The 16,781-nt window shown below is 51.4% G+C and overlaps 1 protein-coding gene and 1 pseudogene across 1 annotated transcript; one reads left to right on the forward strand and one right to left on the reverse strand.

Annotated features, from left to right (window-relative positions):
* Positions 1–254: 254 nt before the first annotated feature.
* Positions 255–3,200, forward strand: LOC115834323 (annotated as a pseudogene).
* A 669-nt stretch (positions 3,201–3,869) lies between these two features.
* LOC115834324 (protein RRP5 homolog) lies at positions 3,870–15,932 on the reverse strand. Its single transcript, XM_030809080.1, is given in 15 exon segments — positions 3,870–4,793; positions 5,514–5,679; positions 6,133–6,286; positions 6,868–7,036; positions 7,732–7,982; positions 8,217–8,366; positions 9,337–9,453; positions 9,603–9,742; positions 9,745–9,893; positions 10,314–10,436; positions 11,369–11,432; positions 11,435–11,490; positions 12,101–12,157; positions 15,788–15,824; positions 15,914–15,932. Coding segments are annotated over 15 exon segments (1,824 nt in total). The 3' UTR covers positions 3,870–4,621.
* Between the last annotated feature and the right edge of the window lie 849 nt (positions 15,933–16,781).

Raw genomic sequence — 16,781 nt, forward strand, 5'->3', positions numbered from 1 at the left:
GCCCTGCAGTCCTCCTTTCTCCCCAGCCTGTCCACACTAGCATCTTCCTCAACTCCTGGTTTTCAGAGGGAAACACTTATCGGTCATCTGCTCCACAGGAAACACCAGGCCAACCACAGCTGGGATAAAATAGCACAACCACACCCTGCCATCCAGCGCCTCCCAGCCTGTGCCCCTTCCTAGTACCACCAGCAACCATCAATCCCGTCTCCTCCTACTCCTCTCCTGCAATCCACCCTGCCACAACTGTCGCCATGGCAGCCCTGATCGCAGAGAACTTCCGCTTCCTGTCACTCTTCTTCAAGAGCAAGGATGTGATGATTTTCAACGGCCTGGTGGCACTGGGCACGGTGGGCAGCCAGGAGCTGTTCTCTGTGGTGGCCTTTCACTGCCCCTGCTCACCGGCCCGGAACTACCTCTACGGGCTGGCGGCCATCGGCGTGCCCGCCCTGGTGCTCTTCATCATTGGCATCATCCTCAACAACCACACCTGGAACCTCGTGGCCGAGTGCCAGCACGGAGGACCAAGAACTGCTCCGCCGCCCCACCTTCCTCCTTCTAAGCTCCATCCTGGGCCGTGCGGCTGTGGCCCCTGTCACCTGGTCTGTCATCTCCCTGCTGCGTGGCGAGGCTTATGTCTGTGCTCTCAGTGAGTTCGTAGACCCTTCCTCACTCACGGCCAGGGAAGAGCACTTCCCATCAGCCCACGCCACCGAAATCCTGGCCAGGTTTCCCTGCAACGAGAACCCTGACAACCTGTCAGACTTCCGGGAGGAGGTCAGCCGCAGGCTCAGGTATGAGTCCCAGTAAGGAGCTGTGCAAAGGGAAGCTCCTCTTCCCTAGTGGTGGCTGGTGGCAGGTCCGGGGATGGCCTAGTGCTAAAACTGGGGTTGGTCCTCAGGGGCTGAGGTCTGTGGGAAAGCACTAGCGTTAGGTATCAGGGCTGGTTAACTGGTGCATGGTGGGGCAAGGGCCAATTCCAGACACAAACAAGATAGAGTTTTATCAACTTTTTTTTTTTTACTGTAAATCTCACTTGTATATGACCAAATTAGTTTTAAACATTAAAGGAACATTCTTCTGGCTCAGTCTGGGCAATTCCAATCACAGATAAGCCCCTTACCCCAGCCAGATTGAGCATGGGCCCTTGACAGTGGAGTGTGGCTGGCTCTGGGGATGAACACATTCCTATCCCAGGAAGGGCCCAGCCAAGCACTGAGTCAGCCTCAAGTGTTGCTGACCTAAGGGAGTCCCTTGGGTCAGGATGGAGTGTTGAGTCTGGAAGATGCAGTTGGCGTCCTGAGCCTTAGCTGGGCTCTGAAGGGAGAGGAGGTTGGTCAAGGGACAGAGGGCAAGGGAAGAGAACTGGGAAGTAGCAGAAAATCTCAGCTGCAAGTGTTAACTTAGAGAAGCAGCGGGTGAGGGAGAGATAGGAAGAGAACAGGTTTTCTTTTCTTTTTTCTTTTTTTTTGAGATGGAGTCTCACTCTTGTTGCCAGGCTGGAGTGCAGTGGCACGATCTTGGCTCACCGCAACCTCCGCCTCCTGGGTTCAAGCAATTCTCCTGCCTCAGCCTCCCGAGTAGCTGGGATTACAGGCACGCAGCCACCACACCCAGCTAATTTTTGTATTTTTAGTAGAGATGGGGTTTCGCCATGTTGGCCTGGCTGGTCTCAAACTCCTGACCTCAAGGGAGCACAGGTTTTCTAAAAGGTTTCTTCTCTGGGTAAATAAGAAATGTAAACAGAGGCTGGGCGCAGTGGCTCACACCTGTAATCTCAGCCCTTTGGGAGGCCAAGGTGGGTGGATCACTGGAGGTCAGGAGTTGGAGACCAGCCTGGCCAATATGGTGAAACCCTTTCTCTACTAAAAATACAAAAATTAGCCAGGCGTGGTGGCGGGCACCTGTAATCTCAGCTACTTGGGAGGCTGAGGCAGAATTGCTTGAACCCGGAAGGTGGAGGTTGCAGTGAGCCAAGATCACGCCACTGTACTCCAGCCTGGACAACAGAGCAAGACTCCATCTCAAAAAGAAAAAAAAAAAAAAAGAAAAAGAAACGTAAATAGAGAAAAGGCTGGAGACAGCACCAGAGCTGGAAGATGGTAGACAAAGAAATACTTATTTGATGCTGATCAAATGCCCTCAGATCTCTGTACAGGAGCAAGTGGTGAAACAAGGATGACCTTGCCTGTCCTTACCCTCCAAGCATTTCAGACAAGCACGTGTATCCTCCAAACAAGGCAGATGGTGATAAGAGGAACCAGGCCATGGGAGATTTAGGGAAGGCACAAGTGCTCCCAGAAGGGCCTTTGAAGGCTTCCCAGAGGTGGCATCTGAGCTGAGCCTGGCAGGTTGAGCTGGGTTTTGATGGCTTGAGATGATGGCAGGGGAAAGAGGTGCTCTTAAGGTTGCAGGGGTGGCAGCAAAAAACACAGGCAAGTAGAGTATGAGTTAAAGGGGGTAAGGAAGCGATGGAATCACAGCCACAAGGGCCTGCTTCTCTTACACAAGTGGAACTTGCTCCTTTTCCATTCGCGCCGGGGGGTAGGGCTCAGGCAGTTCCTCGCCCCTCCTGAACTGTGCCCATTCTCTGGCCAGCTCTTTGGGTGGCTGCTCATCGGCGTGGTGGCCATCCTGGTGTTCCTGACCAAGTGCCTCAAGCATTACTGCTCGCCACTCAGCTACCGCCAGGAGGCCTACTGGGCGCAGTACCGTGCCAATGAGGACCAGCTGTTCCAGCGCACGGCCGAGGTGCACTCTCGGGTGCTCGCTGCCAACAATGTGCGCCGCTTCTTTGGCTTTGTGGCGCTCAACAAGGATGATGAGGAACTGGTTGCTAACTTCCCAGTGGAAGGCACGCAGCCGCGGCCACAGTGGAATGCCATCACCGGTGTCTACTTGTACCGTGAGAATCAGGGCCTCCCACTCTACAGCCGCCTACACAAGTGGGCCCAGGGTCTGGCAGGCAACGGTGCAGCCCCTGACAACGTGGAGATGGCCCTGCTCGCCTCCTAAGGAGCTGCTTCCCATGCTCTTTGTAAATGGCACTACTTGGTCCCAAACTGAACCCCACTGCTTGCTCACATCCATATCAGAAGAGGATTTTTTAAAAACTGCATCTTCTTGGCCAGGGGAAAGGAGCACAAGGCAATCTGGGGTGTGGAGAGACCCAGTAGACAATGGAAGCCCCAGCCAGCAGGACCAGGTGACAGTGAAGCTCACCAGTGGCTCCTTTATGGTACTCTATGCAGTTAACATGTGTCTAGCTGCATAGGGACACCCAGTGCAGCAGTGCACCACTGGGAAGCGGCCTCCAGGGCAGCCTCTGGCCTTATTTTATATATTTAAATTTTTGATAAAGTTTTTCTTACTAGAAGGACTAGCCTGGTGTCGGCGTGATTGAATGGGCATGCCACAGCAGGCTGGTGGTCATACGGCGAGGCCCAATCCTATGCCCTGTGTTAGGGAAGGGGACAGGACTAAAATGGCCCACAGGGGTGGCAGGGAGGGTACACGGAGTGCCAGGGGTTCAACACAGGGGAAGGCTCTGGGGCTGATGATCTCTTTGCAGTTGGGTTCTATTATCTGATTTGGTGTGGGGAACAGATGAAGCCGGGCCTTTCTCAGAAGGCAACAGTCTGAAATTTCACGAGTCACAAGATTCTGTGCTCAGTGGGCAGGCCAGAACTAGCTCTTGTAACCTAGTGCTCACGTCCAAGAAGCAGGCCAGCCCCAGCTTCTCCTTCCTCCCATCCCTGCCCGCCACCCGCCCCACCTCTAGAACCTTTGGATGCTCTCCCTTGGCCCTGTCCGGCTTCCTGGCATACGACTCAGTCATTTCCCATGGAAAAGCTCTCAGGACACTTAAAGCTCTGCCAGAGAAAACTTTTAATTCCCTCATGACCAAGCCAAAAAAGAACTGGCTTCAACAACTAGCTGGGTCTGTGCTGGCCTCCAAGACCTTGAATAGCCCAGATATGGAGAGGTTAGGTAATGTGGCCATAGTGGGCGTGGGATGAGACATCAGTTCACGCCAACACCCGTGGCTTTCCTCAGCAGCCCAGGTTTCTCCATTTTCCCCTCTGGGCTCTGAATTTGTCCTCCTATCCCAGATTCATAGCCTCCCCTAAAGGCCAGAAGGTACCAGTGAGGCTGAGGCTGAAGGAACGCCCAGAGACTCCAAGATCAGAGGGGAGGGCCCACTCCCTGGAGCCTACTGACGCCCTCCGGCTGGACTGACAGCCTGCCAGGGACAAAGCAGGACCCTGACCACAAGACCCTCAGGAGTAGCCCCTACACTCTTGCTCCCCAGGGAACTCCCCTGGAAGAGGGACCCTCAGCATTTCTGGGAGTCCAGGGGCCTGCTGCCCACAAGCCCCAAGTAGCCTCAGATAAGGAAAAAGATAACAAGTTGGTACTGAAAATAAAGCAAGCGAAGAGGAATTTAAAAAATCTCAAATTCCTTTTCATCCTGACAGGATTCCCCCATTCTCTATTTAAATGCAGAAAAAGCAGCATTTAAATAGAGTCCTGAGGTTAACAGTTTTCCAAGTGCCCAGGGCACTCGAGGTGGGGCCGGGCTGGCCCATTGTTAACAGTGTCCCACAGAGCCAGCCTGCCACTAGTCCTCTAGCACTGAGCTCTTGGCCTCCACATACTCCAGGGCCTTGGCCTTGACTGCCTGCACATCCTTCTCAGTGCCATGCTGCTTCTCGTAGTCCAGGTAGCGCTTGAAGAAGAACTTCATTCTCTTGGGGGCCAAGCTCAGATGAATGACCCGCTCAAAGATGTCCCTGTTGAGGAAAAGCAGAGTGGCGCTTGCCTCTCAGTCCCAGGCCACATGCTTTCTGCCTAGCACTCACCTTCTTGCTCTCAGCCCTGGAACCAGGACCCTCTCCCATCCAGGACTCCCACTTCTACCATTATCTTTATTAATCCATGACGAACTCACATGATGCCCTGGGGAGAGGCACTACCACCCTCATCTTCCAGATGAGCAGATGGACACCCAGAGATGGTAAGGGACTTCCCTGTCTAAAGCCACACAGTGATCAGGACAAAGCTACTGGGATGGGGGACACAACAGTGAGAAACACACATACTGAGCTTTTCTATGAGAAAAGCTCAGCTCACTGAAGGGCTTGGGTGAAGCACCTGTTCTTTTTGGACCTCAGTCTACTCATCTCTAAACCCTCCCTGTCTTGTGGAGATGCTGGGGTCAAAAGCAAGAGAATGCCTGTGAAAGTGGTCTACAATGAGAGTCAGGGACAGTGTTAATTATGAGAGAAACTCGAGTCTCTTGATGAGGCTACCTCCTTTCAGACACAGACCAGATGCTGGCCTTTGAGGCAGAAAGAGAAGTTGAAGAAGTGAATGTCACTGGGCCTGGGGCATCACCTCAAGCTGGTTTTCTAGATCAAGTAAGAGGACTGGGATGCTGAAAGCTGCTGTGGGACCAGTGCTTACCACACCCTGCCCTGAGGAACTCGGCCTTGGCCAGCTGCCCCACTCACCGGACGTCCTTCTGGCTGCCGTGCTTGACGGTCATGTCGATATAGACCGACCAGACATCTGTGCGCTTTGGGTAGGTGCTCAGTGTGTTCTCAAAAATGGCTTTGGCCCGCTCTGCGTCCCCCAGCTGAAACTCAAGCTGGGCAAACTTGGCAATGACATCCACATCTGCAGGGAGAGGACGGCTCAGAGACCCAACAAGCAGACAGCCCCCTCACCACAACACAGTGTTCCGCAGGGTCGGCGTGCGCCTGACTCCCTGCTCTTGGGTCCCAAGACCCAGGTTGTGACAAGAGGGACAAAGACCCAAAAGGAAGGTAGGGTGGGTTTGGGGCCAAATACACAAATGGGCACTGCAGACACACCACTCTTTGGGCACACAAGAGGTGGGGGATCCCAGGGGCAACAGAACTAGTGCTAACTGCGTTTTGCTCCTCCATCTTTTGGAGCCTGGCATTTGAAATGTAACATGCACTGTTATGCTCAGGGGCACAGAATCGACAGGCAGCGAGAGGAAAGCCCTCACAAGGCTCTCCTGACTTCGAAGAAGCAATGCTGGCCATTCCCTACTCCCCAATTCTGGAGTGCTCATGGGCTCAGGAGCTGGGAATGAGCACTCACGCTCCTTGCTAGGCAAGCACTCCAGGGCTCGCTGCAGCACGCGGTGACTGGCCCCAGCCTGGCTCCTCCGCAGAAGGAAGGCGCCGTATTTGATCCACACAGCTTTCTCCTGCCGGAAACGCTTCAGCATCCGGTTGTAGAGTTCACCAGCTTCCTGTGGGAAAAGACAAGGCGCGCTGAGGAGAGTGTGATACTACAGAGGGCACAAGACAGACAAGCAGCAACACTCACAAGAAGCTAGACTTGGGCTCCCAGACGCCAAATCACTCTCAGGGCCTAATGCTAGAGACCTGAGAGGAGTGGGAGGGAGGCTCACAGAAGGGCACAGTGGACAGGCACAATACGATGGAGGGGATTCCTGCTGATCTGCACCCACAGGAGGGCAGTCCTGGCCTAGGAGAACATGAGAATGACAAGGGGGAGTAGGAGAGCCGCCAGAGCGGATACTGGGCTGGGACATCCCCTTCTGTCTGTGATGCCCTGCCAGCAGCCCAAGGCAGACACACCAGTGGTCCACTGCCCCTTCACTTCCAAAGCCACTCCTTCCCTCACCTTGACCCCATAGGCCTGAAGAAGAGGTGAGGGAAATGACTTCTCTTACTTGGAATCTGGGGAAGTTGGGCCCCGATGTTGGGTGGCAAGCTCACAGCAGGACTGGACCCAGAACCCCAGGGGCTCTTCCCTGAGACTGTGGCCCTGGGACTCCAGGAGTTTGTCTGTGGCCCAACCTCCTACCTGGAATTTCTCTGACTTGGTGTAGATGTCAGCCAGGTGCAGAAAGACTTTGAGAGGCTCATTGTACTGCACGGCTCGCTCGAAGACCTTGGTCAGGGACTCCTGAGAGCCGTACATGTTCTCCAGGTTCAGCAGAGCCACCCACACATTCAGCTTCTCCTGCTCCTCTCTGGAGGGAGAGCAGTCAGCACATGAGCTCCACATGAGACCAGTGAGCCTCCTGCCCCATCCAGACAGACTCAGGAACCATCTCCCCCTCCCAGGCTCTATCTGTGTCCTCAGATCCCACCCCAAATGCAGACCCTAAGAGACTGTGTCCCCACAGCCCCCACAGCATTAAGAACCCCTGCCCCAACCCCAATGGCTGGGTCTGAGGCTCTCCTGGATTCTGCCTCCATTCCTAGAAAGGATGCCCACCAGATCCCAAACGGGCCTGAGGTTTGGGCTGGACGCAGAGTCCTGGGTCTGATTCTCTCTTCAAGCTAAGAGGATGAAGCAAAGGACTGCCTTCCCTCTTCATTAGGCCTCAAAAACTCCCTCTCTGTTTGGAAAACCACCACAGGGATTTCGCTCAGGTATGTAGTGAGTTCTTTTCTTACTCAAACTGGTTCCCTCGTATAAGTGTACAGACTCTTGTGAAGGTTACCCTTAGCAGTTTCAGGGAAGAGGACTATAAAATATAAATGAGTAGATCTATTTCACAGATGGCCACACCTATGGCAGAAAGCCTGGGGACCCATGGGCCCCTGGTGGCAGCCACCCAAAATGCTGCCGGCCTGCCTAGGAGGAGCTACCCCACAGGTTGAGAAACCTCCCAGCCCAGAACATGCGGAGACACAGTGCTCCCTGGGGCAAAGCTGAGACCTGAAGGAGATGGTCTTAAGGGCCCTCTCAGCCACGGCACGGGCCTTCTCGATCTCCGTGGCCTGCAGGTGGAAAGCCATGTACTGCAGCCACAGAATGGAGCTGTTGGGGGAACTCAGCACCAGTCGGTCAAAATCATCCGCCGACTCTGGCTGCCGCCCAGGATCCATCAGCGCCTCCTCAATGCGGGACAGTTCCTTCTCTGCCTTCTGCTTCTTCAATTCCCTTTCTTTCTTGCTTTTCTTTTTCTGCTATGGAAGGCAGAAACACAGTGAGTCATCTGCTCCTTACGGCCTAGGGGAGGTCTGTGGTGGAAGCCACGAGTTGGCTGGGCAGCCCAGGGCTCTATATATACACCCTGGCCTGGGACTGGCCGCTGCCCCCTCCCCCACTCACCCAGGAAGACACCCAGTCTAGGAACAGAGCACAAGAGACTGACACCAAGGGGTCCCTGCAAAAAGGACATGCCCTGCAAAATACAGCACCGTGGCTTGGTGTGGCTTCTCATCCTCCTCGCTGTCTGAGCTCTCTGCTAGAGGTGGCAAGGCCGGGGTCAGAGAGTCTAGTCGCGCATTCCAAGCGAAGCCTGAAGATAGCTGTAGCCGGGGCACTTCTGCTGGCTTGGTTTGCTTCTCCTGGAGGAACACAGAGGTGCTAAAGAAAGCACCTGGCTCAGGCTGCTCCCTGTTCCCCCGCCCCAGCCCACCTGGGGGAGCATGGACTCCTACCAAGCCCAGAGACCCCTCCTCTCCTCTCCTCCTAGCCATGCCAGGCCCCAGCCCACTGGGGAAACTTTATAGCAGTGACATAAAAGTTTTCTTTGTAAATACATTTATTTAGGTAACAAAATTTTCACATACACACATGCATATGCATACCAGTATATAAAATAACCATAGAGGCCAGGCGTGGTGGCTCACGCCTGTAACCCCAACACTTTAAGAAGCTGAGGCAGGCCAATCATTTGAAGTCAGGAGTTTGAGACCAGCCCGGCCAACATGGCGAAACTCCCTCTCTACTAAAAATACAAAAATTAGCCAGGCATGGTGGTGCATACTTGCAGTCTCAGCTACTCGGGAGGCTGAGTCATAAGAATTGCTTGAACCCGGGAGGCAGAGGTTGCAGTGAACCAAGATCATGCCACTGCACTCCAGCCTGGGTGACAGAGCGAGACTCTGTCTCAAAATAATAAAATAAAAATAACAGTAGAGCTGGGACAGAGATATGACAATAATTCTGAGGGTGGCAGGGAGGAACTGCCCAGACGGGTATAAGCCATCCATACCCAGTCCTCTCAGCCCAGGTATTACTATTCTCATCTTTTGGAGGATGCAGGCTCAGAACGGCTCAGCCTCCTCTTTATCTGCCCAGCCTCCTAATTTAATTCAGTTCCACCCAATAAATATTCCTTAGAATTTATTTTATGTAGCCTGCTCTGGGTAAAAAGGGTCCCTTGTCCTCAAGAAGCTGATGGTCAATGGAGGCAACTGACAGCCCCTGCTTTCGTATTTTACAAGAAATGAAGTAAAAGAGGATGAGGCAGAGGATGGCCCAGCTCTTCCCTCGCCTGGAGCAGCCTTCCCCTCCCCGCGACATCACCCTCACCTTGGGCAGCACATTCGTCTCTTCTGCCTCCTCTTTTCCCTCCCGATAGTACACGTCCACAAGGCTGTCGTCCTCCTCTGATAAGCCGGCTTTCTTTGGCTTCTTGCTCACTCTTTCCTGAGAGGCCAGGTGGGAGAATGCCTAGGAGCATCCTCCTGCAGCCCCAGGCGACACCTTCCCTCGGCCCCACCAGGCGCCCTGTCCCCACGCCCTCGCGGCTGTCCCTCCAGGAGGATAGGCAGCCGCAGCCCTCCGTGGGACCTCACCTGCTCACTCCCAGACTCCCGGCGCTCCCGCCTGCCCCGCTTCTGCACCTGTGGCTTCTGGGGCTGTTGCTTCTCCTTGCTGGGCAGCTCCACCTCCTCCTGCCCCTTCTGGTTCTTCTTCTCGTTCCTTTTCTGATTTTCTTTTCCCCTTTTTGGTCTCTCTCCTCAGCCTCTGTTTTCCTCTCCTCTTGCTTTGGAAGTGGCCCTTCCAGGGAAGCAGAAAGCACGTCCGGCTTCCCAGTGTCTCCGGGGAGGAAAGACAGCTCTACCAGGTTCTTCTGGTGGTTAAGGCTATGACAGAGCAAGACAAGGGGAGATGAAGACATCATAAAAAGCAGAGAGCACCGCAGGCAGCCCAGGCCTTCTTCCTCCTGATCAGCCCACGATTCTGGGCCCTGCCCCATCTGCCTTGGGAATCCACTCAATATTCTCAAGAATGATTGCACAATTTTTCATGCTTAGTAGAAAAATACAGTGGGTAGATGTGGTGCCCCTCCACCATCCCCAACAACAGGGGCTATGCAGAGATGAGTTACCACCTGTTTTCACAGGGACTGGGGGAGAAGGTTCCAAACAAAGGCCTTTTATTCATCTGAACACCACTACGCAAGCCATTGGGTTTACAGTTCACCCTGAAATCTCCTCCCAGTGCTCCTGGAGAAAGGGGTTTGATTCACATTACAGAGAGAGAGAGAACGGGAAGGCACCTACCGTAGGACCCTGGCTGTGAGCAGCTTCCCTTCGGGGAGGTGTTTGTTATAAAGGGCTTTCTTGGACGGGCTGTGCTGGGAGACATTGGAGTACCGAGCCAAACCCACAACGGAGGGGCCAAGGCTGAAAGGAGAGAGGCAAGAGTCCTGTGGTCACAAATGCAACAACAGAATTCCAACCAGGCCTTGGGACTTCACTGTCACAGGGACTCAAGTTGTGACGAGGATTTGTGACGGACATAAGTTCCTGGCATTCAGCAGGATGAAGTGGGCTTTGTAAACTTGAAATCATCATCAAGCATAATGAAGATATGTTGAGGGTATTTTTTACTCCACATCATGGCATCGCAATATATAAATCACAAACCGCTAGGCGAAAGTGCAGAAACAGCATGGCAGGGAAGGCTGCAGTATCAGGTGCTTGTGAACATGAGGTGATTTCACAGAACGAACACTTACAAATCATGATCAAACACTAAAACAGAATGTCCACATTTATGTATTTTTTAATTTAAATTTAATTTTTTTAGACACAGGGTATCACTGCCTCCCAGGCTGGAGGGCAGTGGCACAATCATAGCTTACTGTAACCTTGAACTTCTGGGCTCAAGCAATCCTCCTGCCTCAGCCTTCCAAGTAGCTGGGACTACAGGCTCATGCTACCATACCTGGTTAATTTTTAATTTTTTTTTTGGAGACATGGGGGTGTTGCTTTGTTGCCCAGGCTGGTCTTGAACTCCTGGCCTTCAAGCAATTCTCTCATCTCGGCCTCTCAAAGCGCTAGGATTCCAGGCGTGAGCCACCAGCCCAGCCCCAGATTTATTTAGAACAGAAATTAGAAATGCCATATTCTTTGTCCAAAACACCAAATAACTAATAACTCAACACTTGTTTTAAAAGTATTAGAAAACTTGGAATTTAAAAACGAGTGGGGACTCATAAACTCTCCTCCCTTCATATTCCCATCAAAGAAGTTGACCGAGGAACACAGCGGACCCCAGAGCAACAGGCTCAAGGAAGGCACTTGGGTCCGGGTGCAGAGCCCCACTCACTCACCGAAAGAACACACCATGTGGCTGGATGGACCCTACGTAGCCCCTCAGAAGCTGCCCTTCCTTATGTCCTGGATGGAGTTAATCTCTGGATCTTCTACTTTGCTTTTCGTCTCCGGGTTTGTTCTAAAGGAATAAAAGGCTTACATGCACACCTTTAACCTCCACTGTCCATGCCACCCCAATACACCTGCAACCATCATACTTAGTAAATAAGAATATGACTCTGGACCTGTCAGCAGGATATAACCTTTAGAGCCCAACTCTACTCTCTCCTAACATCTTGCCAGGCCAGAAGCAGGTGCCTGAGGCCCAGCTATGTAGAAATGGGAGAGGCGGACCAAGCCAGAGAGGTCAAACCTAAAGCCTTGGTCTCATTAACACTGATGTCTAACCATTGAGCAAGCTGACCTCAAGCCAACTCCACACATGGCACGCTCACCCCTACAATGGAACCCTGGAGGCTAAAGCATCTCCCCTCCCCAGGACTACCATCTGCAACTTTGGACACCCATATCTGGATATCTGACCCTTTCCCTGGAAAACAGGAGCCTGAGCAGACAGGATTCTTGCAGCAATCTGAACAGCCTCAGCTTTTCTGGGTAAAAGAGGTTCAGCATAAAAAGTGATGAGCAGAGAAGGTGGAAGCCCAAAATTCTGTGTCAGATACACGTAGCCTCCCCTCGATCCTGAGTGGGTCTTCCTCCTTTCTTGTTCCAACAACACAGAAACCCACCTGGATGATCGCAGCGACAAAGTCAATACGTTGTCTGCAGTGGACAGGATGTAACACCTGAATGAAGGCAAAAGAGAAGGAAACGCTCAATTTTCAGCATCTGTGAACAGCAAAGGGTCTCAGCTTCCTCTCCTCCAGGCTGACCAATAGGCATGAGTGAGGAGACAGGAGACTCTGAGTCATGTTTCTTCATTCTGTTGAAAACCTGCTGAGGGACTCTGGAAAAGTCATGTCACCTCTGTGGGCTTCAGTTTACTAGTCTATTAAATAGAAATAACACTACTGGGCCGGGCGCGGTGCTCACGCCTGTAATCCCAGCACTTTGGGAGACTGAGGTGGGCGGACCACGAGGTCAGGAAATTGAGACCATCCTGGCTAACACGGTGAAACCCCATCTCTACTAAAAATACAAAAAAAATAGCCGGGCATGGTGGCGGGCACCTGTAGTCCCAGCTACTTGGGAGGCTGAGGCAGGAGAATGGCGTGAACCCAGGAGGTGGAGGTTGCAGTGAGCTGAGATCACGCCACTGCACTCCAGCCTGGGTGACAGAGCAAGACTCCATCTCAAAAAAAAAAAAAACAAAGAAAGAAAAAAGAAATAACACTACCTACTCTTCTTACCTAACAAGAGTGTTGGGGCCAGGTATAGTGGCTCACATCTGTAATCTCAACACTTTGGGAGGCCAAGGCAGGAGAACTGCTTGAAGCCAGGAGCTCTGCTTGAAGCCAGGAGCTCAAGACCAGTCTGGGTAGCAACGCGAGACCCTGTCTCTACAAAAAAATTTTTTTAAAAAGCCAGGTGTGGTGGCACACACCTGTAGTCCAAGCTACTTGGGAGGCTGAGGACAGAGGATTGTTTGAGCCCAAGAATTTGAGGTTGCAGTGAGCTGCGATCACACCACTGCCCTCTAGCCTGGGCAACTAAGTAAGACCCTGAGAAAGAAAGAAAGGGGAGGGAGGGAGGGAAGAAGAAAAGAAAGTCTCACAGAGGCATACGGTATGTCCTTAAAAGAAGAACCAGCTCTGTGTTAGATCCTGAGAACGTTTGATCTCAGCAGAGAGACACGCTAACCCCAGGAGATCATGCCCAAGGGATCAGTTAGGTACTACCGCAGACACACAAGAGCAGTTCGGAGGAGGCGGGTCAGCACTTCCAGGAGGATGGCAGGGTTGCATCTCTAAACATTTCATCTAAAATGGCAGTTAGTAGTCCAAAACCATAATATGCAGAATCTTACAGGTAGAAAGGATCTCAGCAAAAATCCAGTCCAAAATTTTCCCACGACAGATGTCTGCCTTTGATAACGTGGCATCACAGCTGTCAGAGCTGGACAGAACCGGAAGGAACCGTCTACCTTAGGCAAGTAATTTATCGTAGGTTTGGCCACAATAAAACACATTTAAAACCACAACCTCATTATCTAAGCCTCAAGAGAAACCAGAGATGATCCTGGTTGTCTCTAGGACTCATTCTTGTCTTCTCCCAGGCCCTGGGCATGTTTGTGCCATGCAGTGGTTGAGTGGTTGAGAATTTAGGCAGGTAGGTGCTGGTGGCTGGGACAGCTGAGACAGGAGAGGGCAGTTACTATTTTCTAGTCTCTGCCTCCAAGGTCATCTGCTCTACTGTCAGCTGACTACTGGATGCAGCTGAAATCTGTCTCCTCAAGTTTAGTTTATTCAGCCTATTAAAACAGTCTTAAAACTCAAATTGGCTGGGTGCGGGAGCTCACTTTGAGAGGCCAAGGCAGGTGGATCACTTGAGCCCAGGAGCTTGAGACCAGCCTGGCCAACATGGTGAAACCCTGTCTCTAGTAAAAACAGAAAAATTAACCAGGCATGGTGACACAACGCATGTAATCCCAGGTACTTGGATGGCTGAGGCATGATAATCGCTTGAACCCAGGAGGCAGAGGTTGCAGTGAGCCAAGATTGTGCCACTGCACTCCAGCCTGGGCAACAGAGCAAGACTCTGTCTCAAAAAAAAAAAAAAAAAAAAAAAAAGTAAAGAAAAAAACAAGACACCAATTTTTGCTGAACCAATGGCTAAGATACAAATTTAAAATACCCAGTGCCAATAGTGGTGTGAGAAATGGACAGTCATATTTACTGTTAATGGGGACATAAATTAGCACAGTCATTTTGGAGGGTATGTAATCCATCAATTTCACTTCTAGGAATTTATTACCAAACATACCTGCATAGTATCCAAATATATGCAAAAGGGCCAAGCACCGTGGCTCAGCCTGTAATCCCACCACTTTGGGAGGCCGGGGGGGCAGATCACCTGAGGTCAGGAGTTCGAGACCAACCTGACTGACATGGCGAAACCTAATCCCTACCAAAAGTACAAAAATTAGCCAGGCGTCGTGGCGCACACCTATAATTCTAGCTACTCGGGAGGCTGAGGCAGGAGAATTGCTTGAACTTGGGAGAAGGAGACTGCTGTGAGCTGAGATCGTGCCACTGCACTCCAGCCTGTGCACTGCACTCCAGCCAGACTCTGCCTCAGTAAAAAAAGCTGTGTCTCGCGCCACTGCATTCCAGACTCTGTCTCACGCCACTGCACTCCAGCGAGACTGTCTCAATTAAAAAAAAAAAAAACCCAAATATATGTACAAAGATACTTCAATATTATTGTCTATCAAAAAAAAAGTACTGTCTATCAACAGAGAATTGGTTACATAAATTTCAATTTAAAAAAACCCAGAATACGCCGGGCGCGGTGGCTCACGCTTGTAATCCCAGCACTTTGGGAGGCCGAGGGGGCGGATCACGAGGTCAGGAGATCGAGACCACAGTGAAACCCCGTCTCTACTAAAAATACAAAAAAATTAGCCGGGCGTGGTGGCGGGCGCCTGTAGTCCCAGCTACTCGGAGAGGCTGAGGCAGGAGAAATGGCGTGAACCCAGGAGGCGGAGCATACAGTAAGCCGAGATTGCGCCACTGCACTCCAGCCCTGGGCGACAGAGCGAGACTTCCGTCTCAAAAAAAAAAAAAAAAAAAAAAAAAACCCAGAATACTAAACAAACGTTTTAAAATAAGGTAAAAGAGGCCAGGCTTGGTGACCCACGCCTGTAATCCCAGCACTTTGGGAGGCCGAGGCGGGCGGATCACGTGGTCAGGAGATCGAGACCATCCTGGCTAACACGGTGAAATCCCGTCTCTACTAAAATACAAGAAATTAGCAGGGCATGGTGGCGGGTGCCTGTAGTCCCAGCTACTCGGGAGGCTGAGGCAGGAGAATGGCTTGAACCCGGGAGGCAGAGCTTGCAATGAGCCGAGATCACGCCACTCCTCTCCAGCCTGGGTGACAGAGTGAGACTCCGTCTCAAAAAATAAATAAATAAATAAATAAATAAAATAAGGTAAAAGGACAAAATAGATTTCATATATTAGCAATGGAAAAGGAAAAAAATCCATGAGAAACTGCTATGGAAAAAAAACAGTGTATCAAATGATATTCTATTATTTATAAAGAAAAACTATATATTGCATTAATGTCTAGAAAGACAGACTCAAAGTACATAATGGCAAAAAGGGTAGAGAAACACAGGGGTTACAGAATTTTCATTTTCTATTTTCAATACCTGTTTTTTTCTGATAAAAAAGTCATGTATTACTACAAACTTTTTTTTTAAATACACCAATTCCACAGACAGGTGAAAAGAGGAAGAACACTTCACTTACCTGACAACCTTCTGGGGGACGAAGTCTCCAGGGGCGTCTCAGAGTAGGAGTCACTCATGTGAAATATACTGGCTGTTCCTATCTTCCCAAAGGGGAAGGAGACGGTCAGCCCTCATTGGGAGTCACCTTCACCACCTCGGCCCATGGCCACTTCCCCCCTCAAGCTTAATGAGGACCTGGTGGAAGAATCAACCTGATTCAGGGAAGAGAAATGATAAGGGAGAGGGGGAATGCCAGCCACAACAAGGCGTGGAAGAATAGAAATGCCCAGACTTGGTATCGGGCGAGTGACAAACCACTAGACTGAGATACCCTGCCATGTACCAAAACCCAGGGCCAAAGGGTGGAAAATCTTCCCAGGACCGGGGAAAAACACCTGGTAAGTAAAGGTAACGTCAGAGATGGCAGGAAACTGGGCCAAGCAAAGCCAAGAGAAAAAACTGGTTCCAAGAAGTCCCCCACACAGGCTTTCTGAGGGATTCCAATACTGGAAGGGGTCCTCCAACTTGAAGCAAATAGCTGAAAACCCATGCCACCCTTCCCGCCACTTCCCCTTCCCCGACCAGGCACTGTTTCATTCCCACACCCTATGAGGACCAGACATAAGAAGGCCTTGGAAGGCCTCTGGGCCAACAACGGTGGCCCTCAGGGCCTGGCCAACCCGGAACTTCTTATCTGGATGCTTCAGAACCTGGAAGGATAAGAAAACTCCTGTGATGCTTGAAGAAAGGCTGTCATTTATCCAAAACCATAGCATTTAAGTCTCCAAAGCAAGTATCTCCCAAACCAACCCTTAAATAAATAACAAGGTTCCTCAAATCCACTGTAAACCCACACACCAGACACTGAGCCAAGCTTAGGGAGCTTGGGTCCCCTCTCCAGAGATCTCAAGCACACTGACCTTGAAGCTCAGAGAAGTGAGCAATAAGGGAATTCTCCCCGGATGTCTGGGGCAATCTCCACCTCAAGCATTTCTTCACCACATTGTACTGAG

This window comes from Nomascus leucogenys, unplaced genomic scaffold, assembly GCF_006542625.1.
Source record: "Nomascus leucogenys isolate Asia unplaced genomic scaffold, Asia_NLE_v1 001804F_23866_qpd_obj, whole genome shotgun sequence".
Lineage (NCBI taxonomy): Eukaryota > Metazoa > Chordata > Mammalia > Primates > Hylobatidae > Nomascus > Nomascus leucogenys.